This window comes from Gopherus flavomarginatus, chromosome 1, assembly GCF_025201925.1.
Source record: "Gopherus flavomarginatus isolate rGopFla2 chromosome 1, rGopFla2.mat.asm, whole genome shotgun sequence".
Taxonomy (NCBI): Eukaryota; Metazoa; Chordata; order Testudines; family Testudinidae; genus Gopherus; species Gopherus flavomarginatus.
Genome location: NC_066617.1, coordinates 368,932,038 through 368,956,710, shown reverse-complemented (window position 1 = coordinate 368,956,710; position 24,673 = coordinate 368,932,038). Strand labels below are relative to the sequence as shown.

Below are 24,673 nucleotides of genomic sequence, written 5' to 3'. Positions count from 1 at the left end.
AACAGGTGTTGGAGTTACTATGTACTACAGAGTGATACACATACTAATCCCAGTGCCCATTACTACTCCAGATACAGACTTCAGACTGACAGAACAGAACTTGAGGAGAACCAGTCACCTATTAATCCAGGGACAGAGGAGCTCCTAGATTTTTGTTTGCTGACAAGCCACTGACTGAGGGCTGAGACACAGGGATCTTTTCAGGTTCTGAAGAAATCCCAGTGACAGATGCTACATTTTACATCCCGCTCTAACCTGAGAAATCATCTCAGAAAGCAGATCACAGGAGAAATGATTGGTGGACATCTGTGTACTAAAGTACAGATGTGTAAATGTTATGAGAAAATTTTTCCATTCTAATACAAATATTACAACTCAAACTTTCAAGATATGCCTGTATACTGAAAGCCAGCAGCAGAGTTGTTGGAATCTCTACAGGAAGGAGCAGTGGAAACTTTACTGCTTAATGGCTTTTGCTTTAGAAAGTATTTCAGAAGTGCTTCACATACTGTGTGCAATGGGTTTGTGCTATTAACCCATTGTTCAGTGAACAGTTGGCTGATTCTTCCATCTGGTAACTGACCAGTAGCTGTTTCTAACGCTTACATTCAGGGTCAAGAACACAATCCCTCTGCAATCCCTGGGCAAGACTTTCCAAAAAGTAAAGTCATGAGAGAACAGAACTCCTGGCCTCTGTTTCAGCAGAGTAGAGCTCAGCTGCAGAAATGGGGAGTGCAATAGGGGTTGTATGTAATTGACTCCCATCACCACTTACACAAGCATGGCTGAAGAAACTGACTCACTCAAGCAGATATTAATGCAAACATAATGTTTTCACTGTTCACCCATATGTGACGCTAACCAAGCATCTGTCCAAATAAAGTAAATGTCTGTGTTAGCTTGTAACTTTCCAAATATCTACAGACCATCACCTGTGGAGAGGGTGCAGGTCCTGTGAGGATGAAGAGAAGCTTGTAGGATGATTGAACTTTCTGGATTCAGTCAACATAGGCCAGGCAAAGTACTTCAACTTCTCTTGGAAGGATTTTTGGGGGTCAGAGTGTATCACTGGGATCATTTGGTAAGGAAAAGTTAACAGAGCCTGGTTCTTATCGAATTTACACATGTAAATCAGGAACAATGTCGTTCAAGTCAATGTTATTGAATTAAGAACTTGTGCCTAAGAATGTATCTGATGTACTGCAAAGAGGCAGTGGCTGAATGTGGACTCTCAGGACTGGAGAATATAAAGAAGTGTATATAATGAGACAATGAAATACATTTATAAATAGCTTCAGTGCAGGACAGAAAAATACAATGACAGTTTTATCCATGCACTTCCTGTGTGTTCACACTCTTCTCATGATAAAAATGGACCACTCTCAGAAGTGGAAGGCCAGAAAGAGTGTCTGTGGGAAAGTCACAATTATAAAATCACACAGCGCTCAAGTAAGTTGTGGATCTCCCAGCCACAAGATATCAGTTAGACCAAGAGTTTAATATGATTTAAAGAGGGACTGGATGTTTATATAGATAACCAGAAAATTGAATTAGAATAGTGAGGATAGTTCCAAAAACTCTTCAACGGGTTGTAAAACTTCCTGATTTGCATCACAAAAATTGTCTAATTAGTGGGTGCAGTTTATTCCAAAGCTCCCTATTGCAGGGCGTCTTCCACTACCTCTGAAGCACCCGGAACAGGCCACTTCATACTAGGCTAGATCAGTGATTCTCAAACGGTTGTACAGGTGACCCCTTTCCCACAGCAGCCTCTGAGTGGGACCCCCTCTTACAAATTAAAAACACTTGTTTATTTATTGAAAAGCATTATAAATGCTGGAGGCATAGCGGGATTAGGAGTGGAGGCTGACAACTCGCTACCCACCCATATAAAATCTCCTGACACCCTGAGGGGTCCCGATCCCCAGTTTGAGAACCTCTGGGCTAGAGGGACTATGGGTCTGATGCACGATGGCAATGCCTATCTTCCTATGTGTTGTGTAAATCCAAGACTGTGTTTTTGCTGATCTTCCCTGAGCTCCTGGAAGTCTTTAGACTTGCACTGAGAGCAGAAAGATGTCTCATTAAATGGCATCTAGTCTCCTGTTCTTTTTCCTTATAGGAAGGAAAGTTCAGAACTCCTCGGATCTGCCCAGTACATTATGTCAGCTGTCAATGACACCAACTACAACCCTGCAGTGTTCCTGCTCACCGGGATACCTGGGCTGGAAGATGTCCATCTCTGGATCTCTATCGTCTTCTGTTTAATGTACGTTTTTTCCATAGTAGGAAATTCAGTCATTCTGTTCATTATAAAAATAGATCCAAGCCTCCATGAGCCCATGTACATTTTCCTTTCCATGTTGGCTGTCACAGACATTGGCTTATCGATAGCCACCGTGCCGACAATACTGAGTGTATACTTGTTTAACTCTAGGGAAATCAGCCTCAATGCCTGTTTTGCCCAGCTGTTCTTCATCCACTTGCTTAAATGCTCTGAATCCTCTGTGCTCTTGTGGATGGCCTTTGACCACTTCATCGCGATCCGTAACCCGCTGAGATATGCTTCCATCTTAACCCTGCCAAGAATAAGCAAGATGGGACTGGTGTGTGTGCTAAGAGCGGTGGCTGTAATACTTCCAATCCCTTTTCTCCTTCAACGGTTCCAATATTGTCAGTCTAATGTCCTCTCCCATTGCTACTGCATAAACCAGGAGGTCATGAAGTTGTCTTGTTCGGATATCAGAGTGAACAGCATCTATGGCTTGTTTATTACAGTTCTAACAGTGGGGTTGGACTCGCTGCTCATCTTTCTCTCTTATGTGATGATCCTCAAAAGAGTGCTGAGCATCGCGTCCTATGCGGAGTGTCTTAGGGCCCTGAACACCTGTGTCTCTCATCTCTGTGCCGTCCTGCTCTTCTATATGCCAATCATCGGCCTGTCTGTGATACACAGATTCGGGGAGGGCTCTTCTCCCTTGTTTCAAACTGTCCTGGGTTATATCTACCTGCTCGTCTCGCCCCTGATGAACCCAGTTGTGTACAGCGTGAAAAGCAAACACCTTCGTGGGAGGATAATCAGGGCATTCATCAAGTGAAGGGTCAGTTCAACATCCAGCTCCAGGGCTGATGAAGTGATATACAAAAAATACAGACCACTTATTCCATCCTGGACTCTTAAATCCGAGAAGACATGAGCTAGTGATCTCCATTATGGAGAGATAGGTTCAGATTGGGTCTAAGGCCTGGAGCAATTGGAGAGCAGCTGGTGAGGGCGGACAGGACACTGGGGGAAGGAGACCAAGGCAGGTAGCAGCATTTAAAAGTGACTGTGTTTGTGAAGAGCCAGGGAACCAGTGGGATACTGGTCAAAGAAGAGCCACATCAGTGGCTGCTCTGACCTCAGAATTCCTGTTGATACAGTTAATAAAAAGAAGGGATGTAGATGCTGTTTCCCATTACACTTGGCCTGTCACTGTCCTGTCTGTGGTTAAACACTCATAGGCTATGAAAAACGGTGCAGCGCTGTTCTACTGTTGCTGTCCTGGCCCTTCCTGAGAGCTCTGGGTGCTGCGAGTTCCTTGGGGGCTGCACCAGCTGTGGACAGGAGCTGTTCAAGGGGCACGGACACCCCACCGTCCCCTTATGCCCTCAGCCAGATGTTTGTGACTGAATCATGTCAGATCCATGATTAACACAGGAGCCCCCGGAGAAGGCATTGAGGCAAATCCTCTACCCCCATTGATGGCTCTGCACACAGCACACCTCTGAGCCCACTTCTCACCAAGGCAGAGCTGCCTGTGTGAATGAGGTTCTGACACATAGGAGACCTGGCAAGAGACTGAGGCCCACGTTCCCTCATCCTCCCCTCCATTTGTGTTGCCCTAGCAATGAAATGGGAGTGGAAATAGCCCTTACCTCCCCAACAGAGGCACAGCTAGCACCTGTCCCCTATTAAGAATGTGCATGGCCTTTCTCATCCGGCATGTGCATGTCTCATGTCTGAAGAAGAGGAAGAGACCCTCTGAGCGGTGCTGCAAGAACCAGTGATTCTTCGAGACAGTCACTGCTATATCCAGCTGTCTGTGGTGAAACCCTGTTTCTTACCATAGGAGGCTTTGTAGCCCAGTTCAGAGAGACGCAGTGTTTCTGCCACTGATGTACTGTGTGACTAGAAATATCGACTAACTAACCCTCAGTACCTTTGTTTGTGCCTGGAGAGGCTGGCTGTGTCACCAGCAGAGCAGTGTGAAAGAAGCCAGCCCAGCTGAATGGTTAGGAGCTCAGCAGTTCCAACAGCTCCCAGACTGCACCGCGAGGTTGATGGCCGATCACAATGGCACAACAAGCCGTGTTAAATGCATAGCTTGCTGTTCAGGGTGAGATTTTCACTTCATACAGTGGCGGAGATTTTAAGTGAGGTTTATGTGAGGTGGCTTGAGCTCTGTCAAAGAGGTTTCCACTTTGTTATTATCTCTTTGCTTATTTGGGAAAAGGAAAGTAAGGACAGAAAAGCAGGAGAATGAGTGAGAGTGAAACTGTTGTGAAATTGGAGTCAGTGCAGATTGCAGGCAGAAGGAAAAGAAGATGAACATAAAAGACTTTTGGAGTTAAAAGAATTCCAGGTAAAAGATAGGGAAGCTCAGAAGCAAGCGGAAGGAGCTGCACACCAGAGAATTTTGGAGCTCAAACAGGCAGAAATTGAGTAAAAGAAACTAGCCATGTAACTGCCAGGCAAAGAAATGGAGGAGAAGGAGAGAGAGAGAGAAGGCAACTGGGCCAGCAACAGCAGTTTTAGTTTGAGTATGTGGGAATGGGCTCAGGGCTAGGGGCAGGGGGTTATAGTGTAGGGTGGCTCTTACATCAGGGTTGCGGGAACCCTGTCTCCCACCGTCTTGTACGTGCAGCTCCTAGAAGGAGGGGCCAGGTGGCTCCGCATGCTGCCCTCACCCACAAACTCCACCCCTGCAGCTCTTATTGGCTTCAGTTCCCATATGCTCAGGAGCTGCAGGGACACATGCAAGTGGGTAGATAACCTGCCAGTCTTATCAACCCCCGCTCCCCACCACTGGCACGATGCTGCTTTCCCTCCCCTTCCACCATCAGAGGGGTTCCCATGCCATGTGTCACAACCACACCCTCCCCAGCACTAGCAGTGGTCCCAGGCCGTCTCTACCAACACCTCCGGTGTCCCCAGATGACGCCCCTCCCTGGGCACCCACAGCCCTCCAGCCAAGTTTTAAGTGGGGTACGTATTAAAAGTCATGTACAGGTCACGGACCATGAGTTTTTGTTTATTGTGCAAGATCTGTCGAGGAATTGTCCTAAAAATACTTGTGACTAAAATATAGCCTTATTGATGGCTCATAGACACAGACAGTGGACCATGGAAGAGCTTCATCTTCCTGTGAGCATTTCAGCCAGCCTGTCAGTAATGGATGCTATGACTCAGCAGAGCATCCAAGGACACAGGACCAGATCATTTGATACTGAACTCCCTTTCGGTACCTATATTTTTCCACACTCTGGGCTGGGAACTTGCCTTGTTGCATATCTTGGCTGTCTCTGAGCCTCTGCACAGGTGGATAATAGCCCTGGCCTGCCTCACAGGGGTGGCAAGAGGATCAATACATTCCAGGTGCTCAGATAGTCTGAGACCCTAAGATCAGGGCCATGTCCGGGTTCCACAGAGCAACAATTCTGACATTGTCTGTCAAAAGCCTCTTACCACAGCCTCCTGTGACAGCTGGTTTCTGGGAAACCCTGTGACTCCAGCACCTTGGTGTCTATGGCAGATGTGGGGGTGCTTAGGAGTGACAGTGAGGGGTAGGTAGTAGAATTCTGAGGGGAGTGCTGGAGTTTCACAATGATACCGAACCTTTCGGCACAGTCAGCAGACCAGAGTTTGCAGCCACTGAGGTTGAATGGGTCTAACTGCCAAACAATGGATCAACGGCCATGGTGGCCTCATCTTAGATGGTCTCGTTGGGAGAAAGCCGTCTGAGGGCAAAGGTCAGCTTCATACCTTGGCCCCTTAACACAGATACGGCTGAGCACTGTGATGGCTGGGCCCAGGCTCACACAGGTTTCAGCACAAGCTGCTTCCAAAAGAAAGGAGCAAAGAGATGGGAAGATACTGTCAGGACACAGCGAAGCTAGGCTGGGTCTGAAGCAGTGTGTAGTCATGGGTGGGCCTAGATGGACAATGGCCCACTCATTTAGCATCCAGGCCCACCCAAATCAGGGCAAAGCCCCTCATTCCACTGGCTGGGACTACGGAACACAGCTCGGTGTCCAGCTGTGTCCCTTTCCTGCCAGTCCCACATGATGATGCCCTAGTCACCCAGCCCAAATGGGATGTGCCTCATGGGTGACAGTCTGGGCCAATAGCAGATTAGCCACTGGGTCTGGGCCAACAGGTCCGTCCCAATCCACTCCACCTGCACAGCGCTCCTGCGGAGAAGCAGGGTCCAAGCATGGGGGCTTGCCCTACTCCCTCCATCTGGTGCTCCTGCCGGGAATGGGTTGTGGTGTCGGAAGAGCGCCGGGAGGGGGTAGTGGAAGAAGGCTCCTCACCCGGACCCACTCGCTGGCAGTATTGTTGGGCAGTGGTAGTGGGTCACTCCCGTGCACCTCAACCCTCCTTCCATGCAGAAGTGCTGGGCAGGGCAAGTGGGGCAATCCCCCCTGCCCAGACCCCACTAACCTGCAGGAGCACCGGGAGAAGCAAACCCCCATACACCAAACCCACTGTTTGGTAAGAGTGTGGCTGCGGAAGGGATGAGGAAGGATCCCCAGTTGTCCTGGCCCAGTCAGGGCCCAACAATTCCTAATCTCCCTCTGTGGGGAGAGACACAGATGGGATGTTGTTCTCAGCTCCAACAGTGGGACAATTAAGAACAGAAAAACACAAGAATGGCAATACTGGGTTAGACTAAAGGTCCATCTAGCCCAGTATTCTGTCTTCCTACAGTGGTGAATGACAGATGCTCCAGAGGGAATGAGCAGAACAGGTTATCATCAAGTGATCCATTCCGTGTCGCCCATTCCCAGATTCTGGCAAGGAAGAGACTAGGGACACCATCCCTGTCCATTCTGACTAATAACAATTAATGGATCTATCCTCCATGAAAGCACTCAGGCAGCTGAGTTGAGTGAGTGACACCACTTGCTGTCATGCTGGGTGATAACAGAGATTGCACAGGCTGGCTGTGTTACCAAGAAAGCAGTGTAAGATTGGCCAGACAAGTTGCAGGGTTAAGGGGCACAGCAGTTCCCATGGCTCCCAGACTACACTCTTGGGTGACAATCTGTCACAGTGGTCTGTGTTACTAAACTTCCTGCATTCATCAGTAATCTACATGGACTCCAGGGAGTTACTGATGAATCCAGGACGATGAGCACCACATACTGCCTCCTCAGCCACACTGGAAAATTCATGGTGCATAATAATAAGCAAAAACTTCCCAGAGCAAACCCCACAACTGGCAGCCAGAGGGCACAGCTGTGTCAGGGGAGACTTAGCCTGTCCTGGCCAATTATATCTGCCACCCATGGTTCCCAACATTCAATTAGTTTTTTTTGACTTCTGCTGCATATTGAGTGGATGTTTACATAGAACTATCCACAGTGACTCCAAGATCCCTTTCTTGAGTGGTAACAGCTAATTTGGAAACATCATTTCACAGGTATAGTTGGAAGTACGTGTTCCAATGTGCATTACTTTGCATTTATTTACACTGAATTTCACTCGCCATTTTGCTGCCCAATCACTGAGTTTTGTGAGATCACTTTGTAACTCTTCGCAGTCTGCTTTGGACTTCAGTATATTGTATAATATTGTCTTATCTGCAAATTTTGCCACCTCACGCCTTACTCCTTTTTCCAGATCATTTATGACTATGTTGAACAACACTGGTCCCAGTACAGACTCCCGGGGGACATCACTAATTACCTCTCTCCATTTTGAAAACTGACCTTTTATTCTTACCATTTGTTTCCTATCTTTAAACCTGTTACTGACTCAGGAGAGAACCTTCCTGCTTATCCCATTACTGCTTAATTTTCTTAAGAGCCTCTGCTGAGGGACCTTGTCAAAAGCTTTCGGAAAGTTCAAGTACACTATATCCTCTGGATCACCCTTGCCAATATTTCTGTTGACCAGTTCAAAGAATTCTTATAGATTGGTGAGGCACAATTTCCCTTTGCAGAAGCTGTGTTGTCTCTTCCCCAGCAAATCAAGTTCCTGTATTTGTCTGATAATTGTCTTCTTTAATATAGTTTCAAACAATTTGTCTGATACTGAAGTTAGAATTACTTGCCTGCAATTTCTGGGATCACCTCTGGACTCTTCTTAAAAAATCAGCATCAAATTAGCTATTTGCCAGTCACCTGGTAGAGTGGCTGATTTAAACCATAGGTCACATAACACTTTAAGTAATTCTGCAATTTGATGTTTGAGTTCCTTCAGAACTATTGGGTGAATCCCATCTGGTCCTGGTGGCTTACATTGTTTAATTTACCAGTTTGTTTTCAAACCTCTGGGATGGGTTGTCCCCTCTGGGTTACAGTTTAGGAGCCGGTGGAATTGCTGAGCCCCCTAACACTTCAGCTGGGCTGTCCTCTCTCACACTGCTGTGCCGGTGTCAGGCCAGGCTCTCCAGACCCCGTTCTCACCCCACATGACAGCAGGTGGCACGACAATCCCAGCTGAGCTATCTGAGTGCTTTACCAAAGCCACTCAAGGACAAATAGAATACAACAGCCAATTTCCTAGCTCCTCAGTGTTGCACAATTTCTGAGGAATAAACCCAGAATCATACTATCTTCAAATGCACGGGGATCTGTACAATGCAAATTCATGACTGTAGGTCATTTCACCTTCAATGTGGGATAGATACTCAACAGCCTTTGTTTAGAGAGCGACATTTTGGATCCCCAAGAGAAATTGGAGGTTTCTCATCTCCTCTTCACTTCTAACATAAACAAAGGTTTCACTGACTGAGTCTGTGACTGCCCTCTGGGTATGGAATGATGTAATCCTCCCAACCTGTCCATGGCTGGGCTATAGTGCCCATCAGCTACACTAATCAGCCTTCTCGTCTCTGTGCAGGCCCCTGTACCCTGTGCAACAACCCCTAAACAGATCCTGTGGGCAGTGGCTGCTGTGACAGGCCCTGGTAGAAAACCTCTGATGAACCTGTGCTACCACAGACCTGGAGAGTGTTCAAGAGCAGTTGTGGAGACACAAAGATTGTGGTTGGGTCTAGCTAGCAGTGGATCACTGACATCTGTGCATAGCTTTGGGACTTTCTGGATCCTGAGTCTCCCTTTTCATTCTTTCATTCTTCTCCTATTGGAACGGTGCACGGAATATTTCCATGTAGGGAGCCTTGTGGAGTCTTCCTTCCCAGCTCTGCACCCTGGGTTTGTAATTCAGGAAAGGGGGCTGCTGGGGAGAAATTAGTCCCATATTATTTATTTATTTATTTATTTATTTCATTTCAGCAAGATCACAGCTGTGATAGCATGATTGTTACCACTCAGCCACCCCCGAGATAGCCATGTGACAGATTGGAACCACACAAATAGAGATGACAAGCTTATATAACAGGAAAATATTCTGTAGCAGTGCATGACAGTGCATCCCTTGTGATTTGGTCTCCCGCACTTTGTTATTGGCCGTGACGGTGTAAAAGCTGGTGCACATTAATCCAAGCAGCTGAGATTAGCTGATGGCCAAGTGCCCCTCAAGGGAATGTGCAAGCACACTTCATAAAGACAGTTCCCCTTCATCTAAACAGATACTGTCTCCTGCCTGTGCAAACTGTCTGATGACTCCTTGTCCTTTAGGGTGAAGACCTCTGGTGTCAATGGCTCCCCTTCCGACAGGAACTGGGTACGTTGGTAGATTCCACTATCTTTAAAATGTGAAGTGAAGGGGGAAAGCTGTGAGCTGTTTCCATCTGCAGATGTTCTGTGCAGCAGCAGAGGGTTCAGCTGAGCAGTCGGAGTGTCTGAGTAACAGAGGCTGGAGGGCAGGCAGCACTAAGTAGCTTGGGAACTTCACCGCTACATCTGACCATGGTCCTTGGGGGGTTGTTCAAGCTACACAGAAATCTCAGATTCAGAATGAGCTCAGAGAGTTAAAACCCCAAAGCCCTGAGTCTGGATTTCTCAAGAGGTTCCATTTCTAGAGATGCTGTGTGCTCTGGGCCCGATCCTGCCAGGGGCTGAGCGAGAGGATATCACACAGAATATCAGTCACTTGTTCCCCAATAGCCTCAGGTTTATTTGCTCCTCAAAATTTAATAATCAAATGCATTTTCAAAGGCTTTTTTTCTCCAGGTTAATTGTGAACGCAGGAATTCAGAGCCGATTGGTCTGCAGTGAAAGGTCCAGTTAGGCATATTTCTGTTTCCTGACTGGCTGAGGGCTCTAGAATTTCTGCCCTGTAGGTACCATCAAAGTTCCCAGGTACCAGCATCTCTTACCCTTCTCTGATCTCTGAGTGCTGCATATCAGGCCTCATACCTTTTCCTCTTATGGGATGGTATCTCACTATCCTCCCACCCTCAGACTGGCCCCTGGGCTACAGCACACTGAGGTTTGATTGTGCCTGCACTGCAGGTCTGAGTGGGTTCAGCACCTGTGGTTCTTCCCTTTGGGAGGCTGTGATAGAGGTGAGATGAGTGACCAACCAGCCTTCTGGAACCAAAATGGTGTGCAATTTGAACTGTAAGAATAAAGCACAATATCGGAGAGTAAGAGGGTTTTCAAAAATCAGTCTGTACACGTCTCTTACCTCCAACCCTGCCACTCTAATGGGAACCCAGGCAGGCCAGGGCCTTCAGACTTCCCCAGCGGTGTCTGTGCTTTTCAGTCTGAAGAGTTTCTTAGCAACAGCTGCCCTACATCAATACAGACTTCCAGCCTGGCATAGCAAGCTGGGTAAGGTGACTGGAGCCTGGAAAGAGGCTCTTCCCAGCTTGTAGCTCCGGTGTTGTCTCTGAACCCCCATGAAGTGCTCCTGAGTGATGACTTATCTTGAGCTGTTGCTTCTCATCCTGTTTGTTCTCCAGCAAGCTGCTATTACATTAAAAAGAGCCATACTGGTTTCACCCAATACAGCCGTAAGACAAACATCCCAAGAACTCGGTTTAACCTACACATTCATTATGACATCTCAGCTCCATACCATTCTCCATACTGTTTTTTGGTGCTATGTGTTTTAGGAATACAGGACAGAGACAGGAAAGAGAGAGAGAGAGAGCATTAGATGACTTTCCTGTGTAAAACGAAGTTCCATTTCCCTGAATACTCCTGCATTCGACTTTGACATCCACTTCCTGCAAACCCTCATCGTGCCTGTTTAAAAGGTGTTGGGGGTACTATGTACTAGAGAGTGAGAGCTCAGGGAATGGATATTTTCTATATGGAACCCAGTGCTGTTACCACTCTGGATACAGGCTACAGACTGACAGAACAGAACCTGAGGAGAACCAGTCAGCTATTAACCCAGGGACAAAGGAGCTATAATGCTCCACATACTGTTTGCAATGGGTTTGTGCTATTAACCCTTTGTTCAGCGGACAGTTGTAAAATTCCTTCACCTGGTAATGGACCAGTAGCAGTTTCTCACACTTACATTCAGGGTCAACACACAATCTCTCTGCAACACCTGTGCAAGACTTTCCAAAGAGTCATGAGAGAACAGAACCGCTGGTCTGTGTTTCAGCAGAGTAGAGCTGAGGTGCAGGAAAGGGGAGTGGAATAGCAGTTGTATGAAATTTATGCCCATAACTGTTTACACCAGCATGGCTGAAGTAACTTGCAAACTCAACTGGATATTAGTGCAAACTTAGTGTTTTCACTGTTCACCCATATGTGACACTAACCCCACACTTGCCCAACTGAAGTAACTGTCTGTGTTAGCTTGTAACTCTCCAAAGATCTACAGACCATTGCATGTGGAGAGGGTGCAGGTCCTGTGAGGATGAAGAGAAGGCTGTAGGATGATTGAACTCTCTGGATTCAGTCAACATAGGCCAGCCAAAGCACTTCAGTTCCTCTTGGATGGATTTTTGGAGATCAGAGCATATCACCAGGAGCAGCTGAAAAGGGAAAGTTAACAGATCCTGGTTCTGATTGAATTTATACATGTAAATCTGGAACAATGTCATTCAAGTCAATGTTGTTGAATTAAGAACTTGTGCCTAAGAATGTATCTCATTTACTGCAAAGAGGCAGTGGCTTTATCTGGACCCTCAAAAATGGAGAAAATAAAAAAGTGTGTATAATGAGGTAATGAAAGGCGTTTATAAATAGCTTCAGTGCAGGACAGATAAATATGACGGTTTTCCCAGCACACTTGCCATGTGTTCACACACATCTCATGATTCAATGGACCACACTCAGAAGTAGAGGACCAGAAAGAGTGCCTGTGGGAAAGTCACAACTGTAAAATCACACAGCTCTAAACTAGACTGTGGATCTCCCATCTAAAAGATATCAATGGGGCCAAGAGTTTAGAAGGATTCAAAGAGGGACTGAATGTTAATATAGATAACCAGAAAATAGAATTAGAGCAGTGAGGATCATTTCAAAAACTCTTCAATGGGCTCTAAACCTTATTGATTTGCACCACAAAGTTTGTCTATTTAGTGGGTGCAGGTTATTTCTAAGCTGCCTATTGCAGGGCCTCTTCCACTTCCTTTGAAGCATCTGGAACTGATCACTAGGTACCAGGCTAGATAGACTATGGATCTGACCCACTCTGGCAGTGTGTATCTGCCTATTCATTGTGTAAATCTAAGACTATGTTTTTGCTGATCTTCCTTGAGCTCCTGGGAGTCTCTAGATTTGCACTTGGAGCAGAAAGATGTCTCGCTAAATGTAATCCAGTCTCCTGTCCTTTTTCCTTTTAGGAAAGAAAGTTCAGAACTCCTTGGACCTCCCCAGTGTATTATGTCTGCTGTCAATGACACCAAATTCAACTCTGCAGTGTTCCTTCTCACTGGGATGCCTGGTCAGGAAGATGTCCATCTCTGGATCTCTATCCCTTTCTGCTTAGTGTATGTTTTTTTCATAATAGGGAATTCAGTCATTCTGTTCATTATAAAAACAGATCCAAGCCTCTATGAGCCCATGCACATTCTCCTTTCCATGTTGGCCGTCACAAACCTTGCTTTATCTATATCAACCATGCCGACAACACTGGGTATATTCTTGTTTAAGTCTAGAGAGATCAGCCTCGATGCCTGTTTTGCCCAGCTGTTCTTCATCTACATGCTTGAATGCATTGAATCCTCTGTGCTCTTGCTGATGGCCTTTGACCGATTCATCACGATCCGTAACCCACTGAGATATGCTTCCATCTTAACCCTGCCAAGAATAGACAAGATGGGACTGGTGTGTGTGCTAAGAGGGGTGGCTATAATGATCCCACTCCCTTCAATAGTTCCAATATTGTCGATTCAATGTCCTCTCTCATTGCTACTGCATAAACGAGGATGTCATGAAGATTGCTTGTTCGGATGTCAGAGTAAACAGCATCTATGGCTTGTCTGCTACACACTTAATGGAGGGGCTGGACTCACTGCTCATCTTTCTGTCTTATGTGATGATCCTCAAAACATTGCTGAACATCACCTCCCACGTGGAGTGTCTTAGGGCCCTGAACACCTGTGTCTCCCACCTCTGCGCTCTCCTGCTCTTCTATGTACCCATGGTCAGCCTGTCTGTGATACACAGATGAGGGGAGAGTTTTTCTCTCTTGCTTAAGATTCTTCTGGGCTACATCTCCCTGTTTGTCCAACCCCTAATGAACCCAATTGTGTACAATGTTAAAAGCAAACACCTTCGTGCGAGGATAATCAGAGTGTTCGTCAACTGAAGAGTGAGTTCATCATCTGGCTCCAGTGGTGGTGAAATGAGAAATGAAAAATATGGGCCACCAATTCTATCCAGGACAATTATATCCAAGATGACAGGAGCTACTGATCTGTGCAATGTAGGGACAGGTTCAGAGAGGGTCTAAGGCCTGGAGCAATGGGAGAGCAGCTGGTGAGGGAGGACAGTGCGCTGAGAGAAGGAAGCCAAGGCAGGCAGCAGCCTTTTAAAAGGGACTTTGTTCATGCATAGCCAGGGGATGAGTGGGATTTTGGCTCATAAAGAGCCAGCCACATCAGTGGCTGCTCCAATCTCATAATTTCTCTCGATATAGTAAATAAAAAGAAGGGATGTGGATGTTGGTTCCCATTACACCTGGCCTGTCACTGACTCGTCTCTGGTTAAACATTCAAAAGCCATGAAAAAGCTTCAGAGCTGTTCTGCAGTCACAATCCTGGCCCTTCCCGAGTGCTCAGGCTGCTGCGTGATCCATGGGGGCTGATCCAGCTGTGGACAGGGGCTATTCAAGTGACACAGACACTCATCCTTCCCCCACACCCTCTGCCAGGCGTTTGTGACTGAGTCATGTGAGACAAACGATTTACACAGGAGCCCCTGGAGAAGCCATTCAGGCAGTTCCGTACCCCCATTCATGACTTTGCACCCAACACACCTCAGAGCCCACTCCCCACCGAGATTGAGCAGAGTGGCATGAGTGAATAAGGGCCTGACAGACAGGAGTTCTCGCAAGAGACTCAGGCCCAGGTTCCCTCCTCTGCCCCACCATTTGTGTTGCCACAGCAATGAAAAAGATGGAAATAGTCCTCAGTTCCCCAACAGAGGCACAGCTAGCACCTGTTCCAGTGACGTCCATTCACTGCAGAGTGTCCACCTTTTCAAAAGCAAGACACAGGCAGGAGCCTTGCCCCTTCTGCGGCCCCGCCCATGTCCCTCTTCTTCCCCCTGTAGGCCTCACATTCTACTAATCCTCTTCCCCCTTGAGGCCCCACACGCTGCTCTTCCTTTTCCTGAGGCCTTGGCCCTGGCCAGACTGGAAGCCACAGCTGGACCATTTGAAGAGCTGTCCAAGGAGCTAGAGTCAATAGGAGGGAAGGAGCCCCAAAGCCTCCACCTGCCCTGCACGGGAGACTGGTCATCCTGAGAGTAGCCACAGCCAATGTCCCCATCCCCCAGGCTGCATCACACAGGGAAGGTGGAGAACCTAGGTCTCCCCAAGGCAGTCTGGGCTCCCTGGGTAGCTCTTACCACAGCCCAGCTCTGGCCTGGACCTGGGGCAGAGCCTCAGGGAAAGTGGAGGAGCAGCTGCTGGGGCTTAAGAGGCAGAAATGGGGCAGAGGGTGTGGCAAGCCTGAACCAGCGCTTACCACAGCAAGCAGGGCAGCGGGGCGGAGGGGCCCTGAGTAAAGGAGGAGGGTGGGACAGGAAGGTAGGAGAGCCTGTGTTTTAGAGAAGACTGAATAAATGCGACCCCACAAAAGAGGACTCCTGTTTTAAGTATTGCAGGCTGAGAGTAAGCCATTGCAAGGACCTTTGAGGGACTGGCAGGGCACCTCCAGGGCTACCTTATGTCACAAGGGGGCACTCTGGGGTGACACCCATGTGCAGGGATTTGGACAGAGTGTGCAGTGCTCTGGGAAGCTGTTAGGAAAAGTCAGAGTTCAGCTCTGCCGAGAGGCCACTCCAAAATCTGCTGAGGCAGGGGGAGAACAGGCCAGTGAATCCAACCACTGTCACTGGTTCCTTGACATCGACATCCCCGCTCACTACAGCACGGAAGGGAGCTCTGCTGGTGCAGCAGAGAATCCAGCCAGCCCTGCCATTGCTTGGAAGGCTTGTCTTGTGGTTTAGGTAGTTCTCTGTAACTCAAGAGATCTGGGTTTGATTCCTTTGCTGTGTGTGACTATGGGCAAGCCATTAATTGTCTCTGAGCCTCTGCACAGGTGGATAACAGCCCTCCTGTGCCTCACAGAAGTGGCATAAAAATAAATACAATATTCTTGGGGACCTTCATCTTAGATTGTCTGGCTGGGAGAGAGCAGTCTGAGCACAAAAGTCAGCTTCACACTTAGGCCTTCTAACACGGGCACGGCTGAGCGCTATGGTGATGGAGTCCAAGCTCACACAGGTTTCAGCAAAGGCTGTTCCCCCTAGAAAAGGGGAAACAGATGGGAAGATGCTCAGGCAAACTAGGCTGTGTCCTTGGATTCCCAAGAGAATATAAATTGGGCCAGCTCCAATTCTCTATCACCAGAGCAAAACTTGTCCAGCTTAGCTTGTAGTGATAGATGAGTGTAGATTTGTGGAGCTCCTTGTCATTTTAAAATCATGTTCTCCAACGCTTTGTGCTGTTTGCTAATAAACCTATTTGTTTTAAGGAGGCTGGGGGTGACTGTATAGGTCTGGTCAACGGCACCTGAAGGGAAGAGACTGAAGTGTCTAGTCTGACATGAATGGTGATAAGTGTTTAGCGGTGACAGTAGGATAAATACATTCCAGGTGCTTAGATACTCTGGGACCCTAAGATCAGGGCTGTCAGGGTTCCACAGAGCACCACCTCTGACATCTGTCTATTAAAGGCCTCTTATCAAAGCCTTCTGTGACAGCTGCTTCTGGGAAGCCCCATGACTCCAGCACCTGGGTGTCTGTGGCAGATGTGAGGGGTGCTCGGAGGTGACAGTGAGAGGTAGGTACTGGATTTCTGAGGGGAATGTTGGACAGTCATGAGGTTGCAAAGGGGATGCATGTCCCCTGGAATGGTTGTAGAAACATGAAAATATATGAATCTTTAGCACATCTGGCATGTAAATATGTTGTGACGCCGTCTACAACAGTGGCATGTGAAAGCCTCCTCTCACTTGCAGGTGACATTGTAAACAAGCAGCAGGCAATTTTATCCCTTGCAAATGTAAACAAACTTGTTTGTCTGAGCAAATGGCTGAATAAGAAGTAGGATTGAGTGGACTTGCAGTCTGTAAAATGTTACTTTGTTCTCTTTTTTATGCAGGTTTTTACTTATAATTCTACATTTATAAGTTTAACTTTCATGATAAAGAGATTGCACTACAGTTCCAGTATTCGGTGAATTTAAAAATATTATTTCTTTTTTTCTTTTATGGTGCAGCACTTGTAATTGTAAGCAGTCAGGATGAGGTCTACCCTGACATCTGGTGGTGAATTATGGGAAGCATGAAAGAATTTCAGAACCTTTGAATTCTCATATATTTGCATGGGCACGCCCAACATAGCCCAATGCAGCTTAGGATGGTTATTTTGACAGCTCTGGGCTCCCCAATTTCTTTGTTATTGGAGCAGGATAAATAAAGTGTTGACACCTGATTATGTGAATGAGGAACTATGAGACTACTTTATGACAGAGATGTCTCAATATAACTTAAGTAACACTTGTGAAACAAGGGAAATGGGTTCCAATAGCCAGTGAGTTGAGAGAGGTTGGTGTGTGTGCATCTGATAGTGGGGGCCCCCTTTTGAGGGTCTGGAACACCAATTGTGCATTCTTTCTCCACTGTGAAAGAGTAGAGCTAATTTTGATTCTGTTAGGAATCCATCTAGAGGTTGTTGAGCTGAGTTCATGTTGGGCCAGTGGTGCACCAGGACTCCCCTAATAAGAGCTGAGATTGCTGAGTGTTGTGTTAACTAGTGAACCTGAAAACGTCTTGTTAAGTGGCTGCTAGAGTAGAGCAGTTTGCAGCATGTTGGAACAGCCCATGGAACAGTGAGTGGAATGAAGTGGTTTGCAGGGATGGCTGGAGGAGCAGCACAGTTGGTGTAGTGGATTTGGTCGTGGTGAAGGCTGCAGCAGAACTCCATGGAGAGGTGGAGCAGTTGGCCCTGGCCCATGTAAGGTGCTCCTTAACACCTTGTGTGGACTTCCCCCTCCTCCCATTTCCACCCAGGCTGGGGCTGGTAAAACTCTGCAGATAAACTTTTGAATTCTGGGGTAGCACTGACTAGAGACTTTCGGGTTGTTGGACTTTTGATTTGGGCTTAAGACCCTAAGGGGGAAAGGACATTGCCAAACGTACTTGGAGGTGGGTTTTTGCTTATGGTTTGTGTTATAATTCTGTTTGTGGTGTTTCTCCAATGGGATGCCATATTGTTTCCTTCTTTTATTAAAAAGATTTTGCTACACTCAGACTCCGTGCTTGTAAGAGGGGAAGTATTGCCTCCTAGAGACACCCAGGGGAGTGTGGTAGGTAAGTGTCCCAGGTCACTGGGTGGGGGCTCGAGCCGATTTTGCATTGTGTTATTGAAATGGAACCCCTGGACACTGAACCCGGCCCTTGCTGCTGCCAACTCAGAGGGGCAGAAGGGTTACATAATAAAAAATGCACATAAAGTGACCACTGTTCACTGTGTATTCTGTGTTGTAATTCATAGACTCATAGACTCATAGACTCCAGGACTGGAAGGGATTTTTGAAAATGTAGAAAACATGCAAAATATCTAAATAAATGATAGTCTATTACTGTTTAACAGTGCAATTAATTGTGCAATTAATCACAATTATTTTTAATTACATGATTAAATCATGATTACTTTTTTTTTATCACTTGACATCCCTTTAGAAAACCTAAAGCAGCTGATCCCAAAGGCTGGTACACCAAAGGCAAATGAAAATGAACCCCACATTAATGTATCTCATTATTTTTAAACCAATCTCATGATTTTGGGGGTAGTGACTTATACTTGTTGAATGGGACTTCGTGATACTGCGTAACGAGTTCAAAAGATCTGAAAAGCAACTAGCAAATGAAACAAAAAGTGACAGCAATTTTTTTTTCAAAGTACATGAGAAGCAGTAAGACTGTAAACCAATCAATGGGGCTACTGGATGATTGAGGTGCAGTCACGGAAGATGAGGCTGTTGCAGAGAGGTTAAATGAAACTGTTTGATTGGTCTTCGCTGCAGAGGATGTGAGGGAGATTCCCAAACCTGAGCCGTTCTTTTTAGGTGACACATATGAGGAACTGATTAAAAGAGCTTTAAACTAGGCATTTGGGGGAGACGGTTGGGAGATGTCCAGGTAATCTCCATGCTGGAATTTAAAGAAAACAAAGTAAGAGAGGATACGACCATGGGCAGAAGAATGGACATAAGGAGGAAGAGTAGTGTAGATACCAGTCTAATAGGTGATACTGGTGGTAGGATGTCTGTGCCTAATAAGGTAAAGAATGTCAGTGAAACCAAATGGCAAAAATTAAGATGTCTGTACACTAATGCAAGGAGCCTAGGTAACAAAAAGGAGGAACTAGAGCTTCTGGTGCAGGAAGTGAAACCGGATATTATAGGGATAACAGAAACATGGTGGAATAGTAGTCATGACTGGAGTACAGGTTTTGAAGGCTATGTGCTCTTTAGGAAAGACAGAAATAAAAGGCAAAGGTGGTGGAGTAGCACTGTATATCTATGATGAGGTTAACTGTAAAGAAATAAGAAGTGATGGAATGGATAAGACAGAGTCTGTCTGGGCAAAAATCACATTGGGAAAGAAAGCTACTAGAGCCTCCCCTGAGATAGTGCTTGGGGTGTGCTGCAGACCTCCAGGATCTGATCTGGATATGGATAGAGACCTCTTTATTGTTTTTAATGAAGTAAACACTAATGGGAATTGTGTGACCATGAGAGACTTTAACTTCCCAGATATAGACTGGAGGACAAGTGCTACTAACAATAATAGGGCTCAGATTTTTCTGGGTGTGATAGCTGATGGATTTCTTCACCAATTAGTTGAACCAACAAGAGCGGCTGCCATTTTAGATTTGGTCTTGGTGAGTAGTGAGGACCTCACAGAAGAAACGGCTGTAGGGGACAACCTTGGTTCAAGTGATCATGAGCTAATTCAGTTCAAACTAGATGGAAGGATAAACAAAAATAGATCTGGGACTAAGGTTTTTGATTTCAAAAGGGCTAACTTTAAAGAATTAAGGAAATTAGTTAGGGAAGTGGATTGGACTGAAGAACTTATGGATCTAAAGGCAGAGGAGGCCTGAAATTACTTCAAATCAAAGTTGCAGAAACTATCAGAAGCCTGCATTCCAAGAAAGGGGAAAAAATCATAGGCAGGAGTTGTAGACCAAGCTGGATGAGCAAGCATCTCAGAGAAGTGATTAAGAAAAAGCAGAAAGCCTACAAGGAGTGAAAGATGGGCAGGATTAGCAAGGAAAGCTACCTTATTAAGGTCAGAACATGTAGGGATGAAGTGAGAAAGGCTAAAAACCATGAAGAGTTGGACCTTGCAAAGGGAATTAAAACCAATAGTAAAAGGTTCTATAGCCATATAAATAAGAAGATAACAAAGAAAGAAGAAGTGGACCGCTAAACACTGAGGATGGAATAATCTAGGCAGGGCCCAATATCTAAACAAATACTTGGCCTCAGTCTTTAATGAGGCTAATGAGGCGCTTAGGGATAATGGTAGGATGACAAATGGGAATGAGGATATGGAGGTAGCTATTACCACATCCGAGGTAGAAGCCAAACTAGAACAGCTTAATGGGACAAAATCGGAGGGCCCAGATAATCTTCATCCAAGAATATTAAAGGAACTGGCGCATGAAATTGCAAGCCCATTAGCAAGAATTTTTAATTTATCAGTAGACTCAGGGGTTGTACTGTACCACTGAAGAATTGCTAACATAGTTCCTATTTTTGAGAAAGGGAAAAAAAGCGATCCAAGTAACTATAGACCTGTTAGTTTGACATCTTCTAGTATGTAAGGTCTTGGAAAAAATTTTGAAGGAAAAAGTAGTTCATAACATTGAGGTCAATGGCAATTGGAACTGTCATAAACAGATGGTTAAGGGTTAATGTCTGTTTTACCTGTAAAGAATTAAGAAGCTCAGTGAACCTGGCTGACATCTGACCAGAGGACCAATGTGGGGACAAGATATTTTCAAATCTTGGTGGAGGGAAGTCTTTGTTTGTGCTATTTGTTTTGTTTGTCGTTCACTCTTGGGGCTAAGAGGGACCAGACATACACCCAGGTTATCTCCAATCTTTCTGAATCAGTCTTTCATGTTTCAAAATAGTAAGTAATAACCAGGAAAGGCAGATTAGTCTTATGTTTGTTTTCTTAACTTGTAAATGTCTTTTGCTGGAAGGATTTTTACCTCTGTTTGCTGTAACTTTAAATCTTAGGCTAAGGTGGGGGGAGTCCCTCTAGGCTATATGAATCTGAATACCCTGTAAAGCATTTTACATCCTGATATTACAGAGATAATTTTTACTTTGTCTTTCTTTTATTAAAAATCTTCTTTTTTAAGAACCTGAGTACTTTTTTTCCTTGTTTTAAGACACAAGGGGATTGGGTCTGAACTCACCAGGGATTGGTGAGGGGAAAAGGAGGAAGGGAATGGTTAATTCCTCTTTGTTTCAAGATCCAAGGAGTTTGGATCTTTTTATAGCTTCCCAAGGCAACCTAGGGAGGGGAAAGTCTGGGGTGGGAAAGGAGAGGGGATGGTTTATTTCTCCTTATTTTAAGATCCAAGGGTTTGGGTCTTGGGTTCCCCAGGGAAGATTTTGGGGCAACAGGAAGTGTGCCAAACGCTATATTTTTGGCTGGTGGTAGCATTATCAAATCTAAGCTAGGAATTAAGCTTAGAAGGGTCCATGCAGGTCCCCACTTTTTGGACGCTAAAGTTCAAAATGGGGAAAAAACCTTGACAGGGGCAAAATACAGCATAGTTTTACAAAAGATAGATTTTGCCAAACCAACCTAATCGCCTTCTTTGAGAGAGTAACAGATTTTTTAGGCAAAGGAAACACAGTGGATCTAATTTACCTTGATTTCAGTAAGGCATTTTATGCGGTTCCACATGGGGAATTATTAGTTAAATTGGAAAAGATGAGGATCAATATGAAAATTGAAAGGTGGATAAGGAACTGGTTAAAAGGGAAACTACAATGGGTGGTACTGAAAGGTGAACTGTCAGGCTGGAAGGAGGTTACTAGTGGAGTTCCTGAGGGATCAGTTTTGGGACCAATCTTATTTAACCTTTTTATTACTGACCTTGGCACATAAAGTGGGAATGTGCTAATAAAGTTTGCAGATGACACAAAACTGGGAGGTATTGCTAACACAGAGAAGGACCAGGATATCCTACAGGAAGATCTGGATGAACATGTAAACTGGAGTAATAGTAATACAATGAAATTTAAGAGTGAAAAGTGCAAGGTCATGCATTTAGGGATTAATAACAAGAATTTTAGTTATAATTTGGGGACACATCAGTTGGAAGTAGCAGAGGAGAAGATGGACCTCGGAGTATTAGTTGATCATAGGATGACTATGAGCCATCAATGTGATATATCTGTTAAAAAAGCTAATGCAGTTTTAGGATGCATCAGGCGAGGTGTTTCGAGTAAAGATAGGGAGGTGTTAGTACCGTTATACAAGGCACTGGTGAGGCCTCATCTGGAATGCTGTGTGCAGTTCTGGTCTCCCATATTTAGGAAGGATGAATTCAAACTGGAACAGGTACAGAGAAGGGCTACTAGAATGATACAAGGAATGGAAAATCTATCTTATGAAAGGAGACTCAAAGAGCTTGGCTTGTTTAGCCTAACCAAAAGAAGGCTGAGTGGGGATATGATTGCTCTTTATAAAAATTTCAGAGGGATAAATATTAAGGATGGAAAGGAGTTATTTAAGCTTAGTACCAATGTGGACACAAGAACAAATGGATATAAACTGGACACTAGGAAGTTTAGACTTGAAATTAGACCAAGGTTTCTAACCATTAGAGGAGTGAAGTTCTGGAAAAGCCTCCCAAGGGGAGTAGTGGAGGCAAAAGACATATCTGGCTTTAAGACTAAGCTTGATAAGTTTATGGAGGGGATAGTATGATGGAATAGCCTAATTTTGGCAATTAATTTGGCAATTGATATTTGATTATCAGCAGTTACGTATGTCCAGTAGTCTGTGATGGGATGTTAGATGGGATGGGATCTGAGTTACTACAGAGAATTCTTTCCTGGATGCTGGCTGGTGAGTCTTGCCCACATGCTCAGGGTTTAACTGATCACCATATTTGGGGTCGGGAAGGAATTTTCCTCCAGGGCAGATTTGCAGAGGCCCTGGAGATTTTTAGCCTTCCTCTGCAGCGTGGAGCATGGGTCACTTGCTGGTGGATTCTCTGCAGCTTGAGGTCTTCAAACCACAATTTGAGGACTTCAAAAACTCAGACATAGGTTAGGGGTTTGTTACAGGAGTGTGTGGGTGAGATTATGTGGCCTGCATTGTGCAGAAGGTCAGACTAGATGATCATAATGGTCCCTTCTGACCTTAAAATCTATTAGTCTATGAGTCTAACTGTTCCACATTGAGGTGTTAATATAGGAGGTTGTGAGGCTGCACCATATTCATCATAGTGGTATAACTATGACATAATTATGAAGCATCTGGTACAGTATATGTCTCGTGAGGTGTCATTTGAAAAGTTATGATTTGCTGAATATGATTATCCTATATGTGTGAATGTATTATTTTGGTACCTGAAGTTATATATATTAGGACCAGAGTACTTGACACTGAACTCCATTTTGGTAACTGTATTTTTCTACAAACTGAGATGGGAACTTGTCTTGAAACAAAGGGTTCCTGCTGTATTGAAAAATTATATATGGCAGGGAGTGACATCCTCTCTTGCTGTCAGTCCCCACACGTAAAAACTCCTGGAAACATCTGAAGAACAAAGACTAAACTGGGGGAAGTGTTGGTCCCAGGATAAAGGGATTTCAGCCTGTGTATGAAAACTTTGTGAACTGCTTGCATCATCAATCAGGGTGACAAACTGACAATTCATATCCTATCCTATCTATCTATCTATCTATCTATCTATCTATCTATCTATCTATCTATCTATCTATCTATCTAATTAGGCTCAGTCTGCAGCTCTGTCTATTTGCTAGGTAATCTGCTTTGATCGGTTTGCTATCACTTATAATCACTTAAAATATCTTTATGTAATTAATAAACTTGGTCTATGTTTTTTCATAAACAGTTTGTTTTGAATTATGTGTTTGGAAAAATTGCAGCGCTGTAAACAAAGTCTGTTGCATATCTCTCCCACATTGAGGGGAAAACGACCTATATTAATGAGTTTGCATTTTAGAGATCACGGTGCAGTGCAAGATGGTGTAATTCTGGCTTTATACTCCAGGAAAGGTGCAAGTCCGGGGAGCTGGGAAATTAGCTCTTCTCTCTTGTTTGTCCTTATGTGGCATAAGAAAAGCACTCAGGTAAATCAGTTGGTGTGCAGCGTCACTTGCTGTTGTGTTGGGTGATAACAGGGCCTGGAGAGGCTGGCTGTGTCACCAGCAGAGCAGTGTGAAAGAAGCCAGCCCAGCTGAATGGTTAGGAGCTCAGCGGTTCCAGTGGCTCCCAGACTGCACCCCAGGGTTGGCGACCGATCACAGTAGCACAACAAGTCGTATGAAATGCATAGCTTGCTGTTCAGAGTGAGATTTGCACTTCATACTGTGGTGGAGTTTTTAAGTGAGGTTTATGTGAGGTGGCTCGAGATCTGTCGAAGAGGTTTCCACTTTGTTATTATCTCTTTGCTTATTTTGGAAAATGTAAGAAGGGACAGAAAAGCAGGAAAATGAGTGAGAGTGAAACTGTTGTGAAATTGGAGCCATGCAGATTGCAGGCAGAAGAAAAAGAAGATGAACATAAAAGACTTTTGGAGTTAAAAGAATTCCAGATAAAAGAAATGGAAGCTCAGAAGCAAGTGGAAGGAG

At 45.3% G+C, this 24,673-nt stretch overlaps 1 protein-coding gene and 1 pseudogene across 1 annotated transcript; both read left to right on the top strand.

Moving 5' to 3' along the window:
- The first annotated feature begins 2,132 nt into the window (after positions 1-2,132).
- Positions 2,133-3,098, top strand: LOC127037633 (olfactory receptor 51G2-like). The gene has a single exon (XM_050929665.1). It carries the CDS (start codon positions 2,163-2,165, stop codon positions 3,096-3,098), a length of 936 nt encoding a protein of 311 aa, XP_050785622.1. The 5' UTR covers positions 2,133-2,162.
- A 9,868-nt stretch (positions 3,099-12,966) lies between these two features.
- LOC127044068 (olfactory receptor 51G2-like) lies at positions 12,967-13,894 on the top strand (annotated as a pseudogene).
- Positions 13,895-24,673: the final 10,779 nt, after the last annotated feature.